The 12,985-nt window shown below is 32.0% G+C and overlaps 1 protein-coding gene across 4 annotated transcripts in view; it reads left to right on the plus strand.

Moving 5' to 3' along the window:
• LIPI (lipase I) overlaps positions 1–11,260 on the plus strand; it is a 51,937-nt gene extending 40,677 nt beyond the window's left edge. For 3 of the 4 annotated variants that reach the window (XM_011374269.1, XM_011374270.1, XM_011374271.1), the window contains 2 exons: positions 3,073–3,246; positions 10,998–11,260. In XM_011374269.1, coding sequence (XP_011372571.1) covers positions 3,073–3,246; positions 10,998–11,085 — 262 coding nt within the window. In that variant the 3' untranslated portion in view covers positions 11,086–11,260. The remainder of the gene's footprint in view (positions 1–3,072; positions 3,247–10,997) is intronic. The other variant, XM_011374272.1, reaches the window with a different exon arrangement.
• The last annotated feature ends 1,725 nt before the right edge of the window (positions 11,261–12,985 follow it).

Raw genomic sequence — 12,985 nt, forward strand, 5'->3', positions numbered from 1 at the left:
CAAATTTTTTAAAATATGAGTTGCATTCTGTATTTTTGTTTTGCAGCCTATTATTTTGTTCTCAGTATAATTGTTTTGAATAACACTATGAAGGATGGCTATATTACCTTTAAATTATTAAACCATCTTGGAGTGATTGAAAAGCCAAGGCTCTATGAGTAAGTATAATTTAGTATTTTTTTCTTTTATAAATTAAATGTATATTTTCTTGAGCATCCACTTTGGAAGATAATCCAAATAGTGTACATTTTCTATCCAGGACTATTTCAAAGGCATGGAGATAGGAAAGTACCTGATTTCAGTAATTGCACACAGACTGCAGTCCTAGACCAGTTGTTCCAAAATTGTTCAGAAGGCAAAGGAATTGTGAGTCTTGATTTCCTTTACAAACATCATGGTCTATGCAGAGCACCATAAAATATTTATTCATTTTATTCAAATACTTGAATTAGTGCATTTTTCAGAAAGGGTTGTAAAATATGGAAGACATAACCATGGCAAATCTGTCCATCTAAGCCTGGCTGATGGCTTTATGTTTCTACTAATAATTCTTTGCTAATAAATTTAGTCATGTTGTGGGATTTAAACTGTTTTAGGTGCCAGGGAAGTCAGAAACTTTTAAGTGATCTCTTATTTAGCTTTCTAAGATTAAAATAGGAATGGTTGCTTGCTGCAAAAGATGTGTCATATTATACAGTAGAAAATGAGAATCATCTATAATTACATCATCTAGGGATAGTCACAGTTACCATTTGGTTTCTAAACATTCCTCCTCTTTTTTTCCTCCTCCACCTTCTCTTTTTCTTCCTATAACTTCTCCTTGTGTGTGCCCCTGTGCCCCATTATTTTTTTATTTAACAATATTAGCATCTTATTGCAAATGTATTCTGCATACTTATTTTATATAAATGCTATAGCATGATCAATTCTCTCAGTCATCAGAAATCACTTACACATTATAACATGATGCAAAATATATTAATATGCTAATATAGAATTTTTAAACAAGGGGCACCAATATTGGATATCCGGGTTAGAATAAGTTTTAGATAGATGAGTACTGAGGAGATTAGAGAGGAACAAGTCCAGAGAGGAGGCTATTGTAATAATTGATATGAAAGAAGATGTGAGCATGAACCAAGTAAGTGGAAGTGGGTTTTTAGGATGTCAAGGAGTTTGACTAATCCACTTAATTATCAAAGGAAATAAAGCTTCAATAAGGATAAAAAAAAATCTAGAGTGACTTCAAATTTTAAGCTTGATGACTGTTTATGGTGCCATTTGCTGAGCTAGGAGATACATGGAGAGGAATGAAGTTAATCATGCAGTAAAAATTCTTGAGAGCTTCTGTAGGCCAGAAACTGCACTAAAACTAGGGGATAAAATTTTGGACAAATCAGATTTCTGTTTTTACATAATTTGTCTAGTGTAGCAGATAGACTTTATAAATATATAATGCAAATAAAATATTGTCATTTCTCTATTCAAACACATTTTAATGACTATCTACATTAAGCTAGACACTGTATAAGTGCTGAGGATACTGTGATGAGAACAGACATGATTCTACCCTCATTAAACTTAGTCTAATGAAAGATATAAAGGTAATCAAATAATTATAAAAATATGTAAATAAAATCTGTCTAGTTTTTGATGCAAATTATAGTGTGTAAGGAAACATAAAATTAAGGATGTGAATTAGTTAGGAGGATGGTCACTAAAAGTTTCTTTAAGGACATTTTATGTTAATTGAGACCTAAGTGATGAGCTGGATTTAGTTTCCTTTGCCGTATTCCAGGTAGAGGCCAACACAGACAAAGATACTGAAGACAAGAGAACATAGTCAATTTCAGGAACTAAAGGAAGTACATTATGTATGAGAATAGAGTCAGGAATATAAGAAGAGATGAGAGAAATAGAGTCACCAATTTTTTTTTGTAGGAACTAGAACTTGTAGGACATATTTCAGGAATTATATTTTATTCACTGGGCAGATGAAAACCACTGAAGTGTTTTCGTTGAGGCAATCTGGTTGGGGCCAAGATTGGATTTTTATTTTGGAAAAACAATTTGACCACAGTGGATTGGAGAAAAAGACATGGTGCGGTTGCTAGAAAATATGGGCAAGAAAAAATGATGTCCTAGGATAGTGTTTCCAATGGAGATGGAAATATAAGGATGAATTCAAAGCAGATTCAAGATATTTCATAAGTAAAGTTAGTAGAAATTTATGATAGATCAGATGTGGGGATTGAAAAAGAGGATAATATTAAAGGTGAATCATAGCTGTCTGTCTTTAGCAAAGGTGGTGCCACCATTTAAAATGGTAAGGAAATTTGTAAATTTTAGGGGTGTTTGTTTGTTTGTTTGTTTTGGTGAGAGACAAGTCTTAGGGAAGATGCTATTTAGATTTGAACCTACTGAGCTTTAAGCATTCTTGAGATATCCGAATAGACATGGTGAATAACAGTGGATATATATGTCTGGATCTCAGCAAACAGAGCTCAGTTGGAGGCAGAGATTTAATCATTAAAAGCAAACAGATGGCATTTGAAATCGTTGGAGTGGATCAGTTCTGGGTACATTGTGAATGCTCAGAAAATTGTACTTATTAAATACTACCTTTACTTTTTTTCTCTTAAATCTCAGCCTTTTATAATCATTCCTTTAATTCACAAATATTTGACAAAGTGGCACAGAACAAAGGATTACTATTTGCGTACCCAGTCTATTTAAGGAACTGCGATAGTTGTTTAGGGATCTAAAAAAAAGAAGCATACCATGACTTCTCTAATTTCAGACAAATGAACAATCTAAACATCTAGTCAGAAAGATAAGATGTCCCACTTTTTTTTCCCCAAAAATATTCCCAAAATATTATATATGGAGGCACAAATATTATCTTATTTTGTTTTAAACAAAACTGTTTAAATTATTTTAATAAGTAACAAATATTTATTGTTTGGTCTTTTTTTCTGTAAGCTTGGCCTCTCTATATTGTTAAGATTGATTTTAGAGTTTAATTATATTTCAAATTGCTAATAGGCTGAGTATACCAAATTTTCTTTTTAGGAAGAACAAATCATTTTATAAACGTCAAGAAGTCAAGATTCTTGCTCAATTTTTAAATGATGTAAATATTTCACGTATTGGTTTGGCATATTATCAGAGCTCAAATCAGCAGTGTTCCACATGCAAATACAGCATCCAGCGTCTCATGCTAAAATCACTTACATATCCAGAAAGGTAAGAAAACTAAATTTTTATATCAATATGTTGTCTTTTAAACTTAAAAATATTATTTTGCATAGGAATGGTTTTTAAGAATTTGTGTACTCAAATATCTGTTTGTTGTGTATTTCAAATTATATTTTATTAGTCATTTAAAAGGTACAAAATGCATTTTGGGGAGGGTTTGGATGAGATTCATTTGGAATCACATTACCCAAGCAAGGAAAATAAACACACACAATTACTTTATAAGACATAACAAAAAATGAAAAAAGTAAGACAAATTACTGACTTAGAAGTTTATCATAATTTCTTATATAATAATACAATAATGATAATTTCTTATATATACATGTATATATATTTACATAGTGGTTCAGAGTCCTTTTGTACAATCCTTTAGATGAGGTTCAATAGCTGAAAACTTCATAATGAGATATGTGGTCTCAGAAGATAGATAGAGATGATGACTTTTAATGATTTCTTATTTTACCCAATTTTATTACCCTTTAGTTGAAAAGAAAAATAAATTCCATTTTCAACTGCTGTATCTAAGATTCTACAGATCACTGGAGATTCAACCCCAGGAATATACTGACAGGAGCGAGGCTCTAGCACATATACATAACAGCAGGAGGAGAATCTGACTCTACATTTTAATTTTACAGTTGCCTGTCTATATCACAAATATTTCCATTCCAAAAAAATGTGACACCGTCATTACTGTGTAGGGACCATTTTCTTAAAGACGATAGGCTATAACAGAACTTTTTTGTTGTTTGTTTTTAGCCTATTTAATATGTTCTTCTTAGTTTCATGTCCTCACAACCAAAGAGGTTTTCCCACTATCCTTGTCCTCATGGTATTGATGTACATGTTCACCATAGCAGAATTCATATTTCCACAAAACACCCTGTGAAAGCACTAAGAACCACTATGATCTCTTTAATGAGTTGATCAGCTGTCAGTTTGGGTATGTGAGTTGTTCCAACAGTGAGCAATAACTGAGAGCTCAGAGCAATGGGTTTTATAGATTGCTAGAAATCTCTCTTCTTTAGTTGATTGCAGCATTTCATCTTTATTTCTCTTTATGTTCCTGTATTTATATATTTGACTTTCTAATTGTCCTTTCCATGAATGTTGAACTTAGTAAGTAAGAATTTTTGGAGAATAAAAATAATAATAAGAATATTCATTTAGGTGAGGTTTATATCAATAGGAGAACTGGGAAAACTCTTTGAAGGGTAAGTTATTTTGTAACTTTTGGTATATGAATATTTAGTCATTCAAAGGTCAGTAAGTAAGATATCATTATAATGAAAAGAAATCTAGGGGTAATTTCACTTTTCCTTTGATTGAAATACTTACAAAAATACCAAAATATATGGACATTTTCAGTTAAGAATATTAGCAACATCCTTCCCTGACAAAATATGTCAGAGAGAGAGAGAGAGAGAGAGAGAGAGAGAGAGAGAGAGAGAGTGAGGACAGTTAGGAGGCCTAACTGTTTGAAGAACTAAAGATTTGAACTGCATAGATCCACTTATACATGGGTTTTTTAAAATAAATATATTGGAAAAATTTTTAAAGATTTGCGATGATTTGAAAAACCTCTCAGACGAACCACACAGCCTAGCAATACCAAGTTTTTAAAAGTTAGGTATGTCATGAATGCATAATATGTACATATTTTCTTTCCCTTTATGATTTTTCTATTATTCTATTTTCTCTAGCTTACTTTAATATAAGAATACAGTATGTAATACATATAACATGCAAAATATGTGTTAATAGACTGTTTATGTTATCAGTAAGCCTTCCGGTCAAAAGTAAGCTATTAGCAGTTAAGTTTTGGGGGAGTCAAAAGTTATATACAAAGTTTCAACTATGCAGGGAGGTCTGTACCCAAGCCCCCACATGTTTAAAGGTGAACTGTATTTTTATAGTTACCAAAAGCTAGATTTGAAAGAGGCCAGGGTTGTTACACAATCAAATTCTCTTATTCTCTTCCATGAATGCCTCTCTGAGAATAAGGAAGGTGAGTTTGGACAGAGAAATTTAGAGGTTGTAGTTTTACATTCTCTGTTTCTGGAATTTAGATGTGAAGAGTTCGTTATTGTCCAGGAATAAGGTCTTCTCACCCATATATCATACCTGAAAAGAGAAACAGTTTTCTCCACAGTATGGGAAAAGCATGTAATGTAAGTCTTGACCAGACACCAGAAATTTAGCTAGAATCTCCGTACACAAAACAACAGCACTCAAACTTAAGATGAGAAAGAGAAATTTAATTCCATACATGTGGACAGGAAAAGGAACCAAGAATCTACTCAATGCATATATGGGCAATGTCAGGGCTAGATACTCCTCTTATCATTCAAATCTGTGAAGAATCATGCATTTTCTTCACTGCAATAGCTTCAAGGCTCACTGTTCACATAGATAACAATATAAACATAGTGTACTTGAAGCTGTGCAACATCATGGATCTGGTTATAAGCGATTTTCTCTTTCTAACCATAAGTGATGGCTGCCATTATATTCCATCTTTTGTAGAATATTCAGCTTAATTTTTCCTTTATTTTTGGGTACTTCATTTGTTTCCCAGTGTTTACTTATCATAAACACTGACTGTGTATGCACTTTTCAAGAATATTTTCAAATCTTTCACCTCACCACATGATGTTCACACCTTTATACAGAATGTTGGTGAGCCTGCACACAGATAGCCATTGCTGTCTCCGTGCATTTCTCTTTTTTAAGTGACTTATTATAATGGGCAAGGGAAGGCAGACAGATGTGACCACTGTCATATTTGACTCATTATCTTCATTATGTTTTACATAGAGAAGCAAATATTATATAAAACTCATTCATTAATTAAGAAATAGAGTGAAGTCATAGAGGTATGCTACAGAGCAAAAATAAACATACATGTAATTTTAATTTTTATTTGAAATCTAGATAGTGGGTAGACTATGAAAATTTACTAAATTTACAAAATTTAGATGTAATTTTTTTTTCTACTCAGGAAAAAAAGGAACTAAAATACATTTTGTGGATATTTAGCAAAACTCAACTTTCCTTGCTGGCTGAGGATACTAACAGATACTTGGATGAAATGTATGCTTTCAATGTCATTACCTGGATAATTGTCATAACCATTTAGTTGCTTTTCCTATTTAGATCTGTCCATACAGATAATGTGCAATTAATGAGAATTAGCACTGCCAAATTGTTAGGAATGTGAGTTATAAAAATGCAATGCCTTATGGTCCATATTAAACTGTGTAAGCACTCAACCAGTAATTGTCTTTCTGTAACAAACTGTGATAGAGACTACAACATAGTTCTCCCTCCAGTTTTTTCCAGTTAGAGCAGAGCCTTTGAATTTAAGGACTGAGAGGAATCATAGTGGAGGCAACCTGGTATGCCTTCCTGAAAAAAAGTTGTATGACAGCTACTTTTAAAAGCTTAGCAGTAAAACATACTCTTTTTTGGCATACAGTTCTATGAGTTTTGGTAAATTCATAGAGACATGTAACCACCGAGAGACAGAACCAAGAGACAGAACGTATCTATCAATCACAGAAACTGCCTTATGCTGCCCCTTTATTTTCAACTCCATTCCCCACTCCTACTCCCTGGCAACCACTGTACCTAGTTTTGCCTTTTCCAAAACATTATATAAGTGGAATCATATAGTATGTAGCCTTTTAAGTATGACTTCTTTCACTTAGCTTCATACATTTAAAATTCATCCATGTTGTGGCTTATATCAATAGGATGTTATAGATGAACGATATTCTATTGTGTGGATGTAACAGTTTGTTTATCCATTCACCAGTTGGGGGACATACGGTTTATTCACAGTTTTTGATAGTCTATGAATAAAGCCGACATTTGCATGAAGGTTTTCATGTGAATATAAGTTTTCATATCTCTTGAATAAATACCTATAGGTGAGATTTCCAGGTCATATTGTAAGTGTATGTTTAACTTTATAAGAAACTGTCAGACTGCTTTCCAAAGTGATTGTACATTTTGCATTCCTACAGGCATTCAGAGTTCCATTGCACTCTTGCACTGAAAGCTATACTTTCACCAGTTTTGTTGTTTGGTTTTAATTTTCATTATTCTAATAGGTGTGTAGAGGTATTTCATTGTATTTTCAATTTGTATTTCTAAAATGACAAATGGTGTTGATTGTCTCTGCCATTTAGTTGAGGGTATTTACATCTTTTATTTTAATATGATTATTAATATGGTTGGGTTAAAATTTATCATCTTGCTATTTTGTTTTCTATTTGCCCCGTCTGTTCTTTGTTCCCATTTTTCTAATTTTCTGCCTTCTTTGGGATAAATTGAGTAGTCTTATGCTTTCATTTTATCTTTTTTATGTACTTATTATCTATAACTTTTTTAAAATTAAAAGTTTTGGGGATTATATTATAATCTTTAATTACAGTCACCCTCAAGTGAATTTTATAACATGAAAACCATATAGTAACATAATTCCATTTCTTCCATTCTAGCTTTTGTACTGTTGTTGGCATATAATTTGCTTGTACATATGCTAAAAACTCTATAATACAATGTATTATTTTTTGTCTAAAGAGTCACCTATTAAAGAGTTATAAATAATTAAGAATACTTATATGGTTATAATGGTAAAATTATATAGTTACCATTTCTGGTGTACTTCTACCCCTTATGTAGATGCATAATTTCATGTGGTATAATATACCTTCTGACTAAAGGAGTTTTTTAAAGATTTTTTTGTAGTGTGGGTCTGCTGGTTGTGAATTCTTTCAGACTTGTGAATGTGAAAAGGTTTTATGATGCTTCAATTTGAAAGATAATTTATCTGGTTCTAGAATTCTATTTTGACAGGTTTTTGTTTATTGGTTTGTTTACTTTCAGTACTTTAAAGATGATGCTGTACTGCCTTCTCTTATACATTGTTCCTAACAAGAAACCTGTTACTATCCTTCCTTTATTCCTGTAAAGAAGATATGCCTTTTTTCTCTGGCTGATATTTCTCATCACTGATTTTAAACAGTTTGATTAGTATACAATTTGTAATTTTCTTCATACCTTCTATGTTTGGAGTTTGTTGACATTTTTGGGGTTTATGAGCTTCTGTTTCTATGTCTTCAAAGTCACTATTCTTTTCTTCTGTAATGTCTAATCTGATATTAATATCATCCAGGGTATTTTTTCATATCAGACATTGTAGTTTTCACTTCTGGAAGTCTGATTTTTTAAATCTCTCATGTCTCTACTGAACTATTTGAATACATGGAATACAGTTATAAAACTATTTTAATGTTCTTGACAGATTCTTATATCTGTGCTACCTCTGGGTTGGTTTCAATTGATTGACCCTTATATGGGTCCATTTTTCTGCTTCTTTACATGCTTGTAATACTTGATTAGATGTCAGACATTGTGAATTTTGTCACATTGGGTACTTTATACTATTTTATTACTATAAATATTTTCAGGTTTATTCTCAAGATGCTATTAAGTTACTTACAAACAAGTTGATTCTTTCAGGTCGTGCTTTCAAGATTTATTAGGCAGGGCTGGAGTAGTGCTCAGTTTGGAGTTAGTTGCTCCTATTCCTGAGGCAAGAGCCTTCTATTCATTTTACCAGTGACCTGTGAGTTATTGGTTTTTCCTATCTGGCAGGTGGGTATAAGCCCCTGTGTTGGTGCTGGAAACTTTATCCTAAGTAACTTTTTAAAAGAATATTAGATTCGTAGATGTGATATTTTGTACAAAGCCATAGGGAGAATGTTCAAATAAGGGAGCACATATACATCTTGTAATTTGGCATAGAGGATTAAAATGTAAAAAATAATTTGATTTGATTTTTAGAGAGATTTATAATTATTGGATTTCTTCTATTATTTTATTAAAGTTTATTCTTTATCAGTGTAATGTGTTTGTGCTAATTTGTAGTAAGCAATGCATTAAAAATGCAATATTTAGTGCTCTATTTGAAATTTAAAAAAAAATAATATTCTTCTTTCCATGATAGTTTAACGTATATCACAAGTTTTCTTTTAAATTATAGTTTTTAAAATAGTTTTGTTTCCTGGGGAGAAGGAACACAGAATAAATAATATCAAAATTTGAGTCATGGCAATTAAACTAGTAGGCTTTTCACAATATAAAAACAAAGAAAATTAATTTTTCTAATTTGTGTTGGTGAAGTTTAACTTTGATAGGCATTATTAACCTGTCTAAATTTTGTAATGCTTTCAGAGGCTTTTTATAATGGGAAATATTTAATTAAAAATATGCATTTACTGTATTACTGATCAAAGGTATTCAGTGGTAACAGGATTGAAAGCTTTTACTTTATTGTAGAAAAAGAAATAAAAATACACTTACCTTATTGTCATATTATAAATATATGAATAGAAGAATTACTTATGGCTCAGGTAACTTATTTATTAATAAGTTTAATGATACAGGTCCTTTACTATAAAAACTTAAAAATGAGATGGATCAGGGAGGTCCAGAGCACTGAAGGTACATTCAGTAAATAAGGGATGTAGCAGGATAAATAATCGATATAAGTATATATAAATTTCGGCAAGAAAGTGATAAAGTCATTCCTTCACTTAGTTCTTAATAACAAAGAAAGGATGATATCTGATTTTTCAATTATATTCTTATTTCTGATAACTTAATAAAAAGCTACTTTTGCTAACATCTAAAAAATCTTATAAGATTCAAGTACTATCATTTTACATATACTGCTATTGTAACATTAAAATTCTAAGATACCTTTATTATTTCAAATGCAAAATACTGTAGTATTTTATATCAGCTTTTATAATTAAGATGAATTCATTTTATTACTTGCAAATATATTAGCAGAAATATAAAATTGGTTTATTTAAAAATTGAACAATTTAACCTAAAAATTCTGTTGAAGTTTTTAAAAACTTGTTCAATAATGTCTTAATCAAGCTAGAGGAAGACTGGAGCAATGTGTCTCTTGAACTAGATCAGTGCATATGACGAAGATGAACTACCAGCAACTGTGCAGTTGAATTACCCCTTTTTCCCTAAGTTACTATTGCCTATACAGGAAATTTCTTTAGTACTACCATTTTTTTCTTTAGCTTCTTTCCTTAACTTTTACCAATCTTTTCTTATTATAGTTAACTTGCTTTTTAAAAGGTTTTCAAGACATTAACAGAAAGATAAATAACTAGACAAAATGCCTGATTCACCACAGTGACTTGACTTCTCAGAAATCTTTGAATACTAACTATACAATCACTCCAAGATATAGAATACTTTACACATTGTTATTTCCATTTTAGTGGGTGACAAAGAGAATTGATTAAATTATTTTGGCAAAATTTGTCTCTGCAATTCAGCTCAGCTCTTACATGGTGACTACCAATGGTAGAAGAAGTGGCCTAGCCATTCAATTGAGTTCAGGTTTCAATTCTTTCCGTATGCAGCAATATCTCTCATACATTTTAAGTATTTCAATGAAGTAGCAAAGAGAGAAGTTGAAACACAGGGAGTTTTTGTTTTTTTCATAAACGTTGTGCCTACTTCATTCCAACATAGCCCAATGAGATGGAGTTGAAATGATCACATAGGTTTGTTCCAGCTTTCTGTATTTGGATAACTAGTTAGTTACTGACATAAAATATTCTAATACTTATGAGAAGAAAAGGAACTTTGCTGTTCTACTGATAGTTTTTTTTTCTTTCTCTTTACTTCTTTCACAGACCACCGCTCTGCAAGTATGACTTTGTACTTAAAGAAAATGAGGAAGTATTTCTCAGTCCATGTGCATGCACATCAGAGGAAGTATAACATGCCCGCTTTCATCAAATGTAACAGCTTCTTTGTGAATTCAAGAACTTGTGTACGGGAACAATGTAATCAGTATTTCTTTTAGAATGCATTGTTCAATCTGTGATTCAAATATTTCTACTTCTTACATAAATTTTTAAGAATCAAAAATATGGAAAAAATTAAAAAATGCATATGGCAAAGCCATTCTGAATATATTCTAAACAGCTGTTTATTTTTGGATTACCTCAATCAAGTGTTTATTATTGAATGTTTCCCTTAATTACTTATTATTAATAGATAATATGTCATTGGAAAAAAGAGAGGCTTATTGCTTCAACATACTGTCTAAACAGTACCATTCTCTACTTCTCAGACTGCAGTGGTAAAATAAATATTTTTTTAATTGTAAATTTGTCACTTGGGTAAGTCACATGGGATAATGTAAATCTTATAAACATAAATATACTTACTGTTTTGTGATTTATTTAGCATTATTGTAATGCTTTGTAAATAAGGTTTTGTTTATAGAGCATAATAATCTATGGGTCCATAATGCTTAAGATCAAATCTTGGGTCCACTACTTACTAATGGTGTTATTTATGAGTAACTAAATTTACCTCATCATGTTGCAGTCACCTAAGAATTTTTGTGATGATTGATTTGATATTTTGACTAGTGTCTGCCTATAATGATAATAATAAAAGTAATGATAGCTAACGGTTATATATGTATATATATATTTATATTGCTGTATCCCTACAGTTTAATATGATTGATAAGTTGATGATAGATTGATATAAATTCATTTAAACCTTACTAAAACTCTCTGAGGTTGGCCTTGTTATCTCCACTGATGAAGAAAGTGAGGCGCAGAAATGTTAACTAACTACCCAGAATTAAGCATAAAACCAGAATTAAAATCTGAGAAGTCTGGTTCTTGGTTGCATGTTTTTAACCCCTGTGATATGTGCTTCTCCATAGTTCATTACATGTTAGTAGCTATATTTACAAATGATTACATTCAAAATAATAATCTAAATGTTCTTGGCATTGTCCTATTTACCTGTTCAGTCCAGGAATTCCTGAGCCTCAGCCCTCTCTCACTTAGGTCTGAATGCTCCCAAGGTTTGTTTTATGTATGTTTCTAAACCAATCTGTCAACTGCAGTTAGTCTCTATGCTTTTGATTCCTGCTGTATTTATTTGCTGGGGCTCCCTTAACAAAGTGCCAGACAGAGTGGCCTAAACAACATAAATTTTTATTTTCTCACAGTTTTCGAGAGTAGAAATACAAGATCAAGGTGTCAGCAGATTTGGTTTCTTCTAAGGCCTCTCTCCTTGACTTGCAGATAGCTGCCTTCTTGTTGCTTTCTCATGTAATCTTTCTCTGTGCATGGTGTCTGTTTGACGTGTCTAAATTTCCTCTTTGCATAAGGACACCAGTCAGGTTGAATTAGGGCCCACCCTAATGGACTCATTTTAATAGAATTACCTTTTTAAAGGCCCTATCTCTAAATACAGTCACATTCTGAGATACTGGGGATTAGGGCTTCAGCATATGAATTTTGGGAGAACACAGTTTAACCCATACCACCTGCCATGACTCATTAGCTCCACAATGATCACCTTGCCTAATATGCCATTTGAAGGCGAATTAGGGCTCTTGTTGGTGCTCACCTGGAAAACACTAATGTATGAAGATCTTTGATATATTATACCTATTTTCTAGGCAGAAACAAATATAAGATGCTTCACTTTTTGCCTAGGGATATAAGCAGTGCTGCTTGCACCTCTATTGTCTGTGAGAGTACTTAAAAACAGCTCCTTCAGTTTTTGCTGCAGCCCTTCGCTCCATAGGCCTCTGACCCTAGTCCACATAGATAACTTCTCTCTCCCCTCCATCACTTAGGTATTTGCT

The sequence above is a fragment of the Pteropus vampyrus genome, unplaced genomic scaffold (assembly GCF_000151845.1).
Source record: "Pteropus vampyrus isolate Shadow unplaced genomic scaffold, Pvam_2.0 Scaffold242, whole genome shotgun sequence".
Taxonomy (NCBI): Eukaryota; Metazoa; Chordata; class Mammalia; order Chiroptera; family Pteropodidae; genus Pteropus; species Pteropus vampyrus.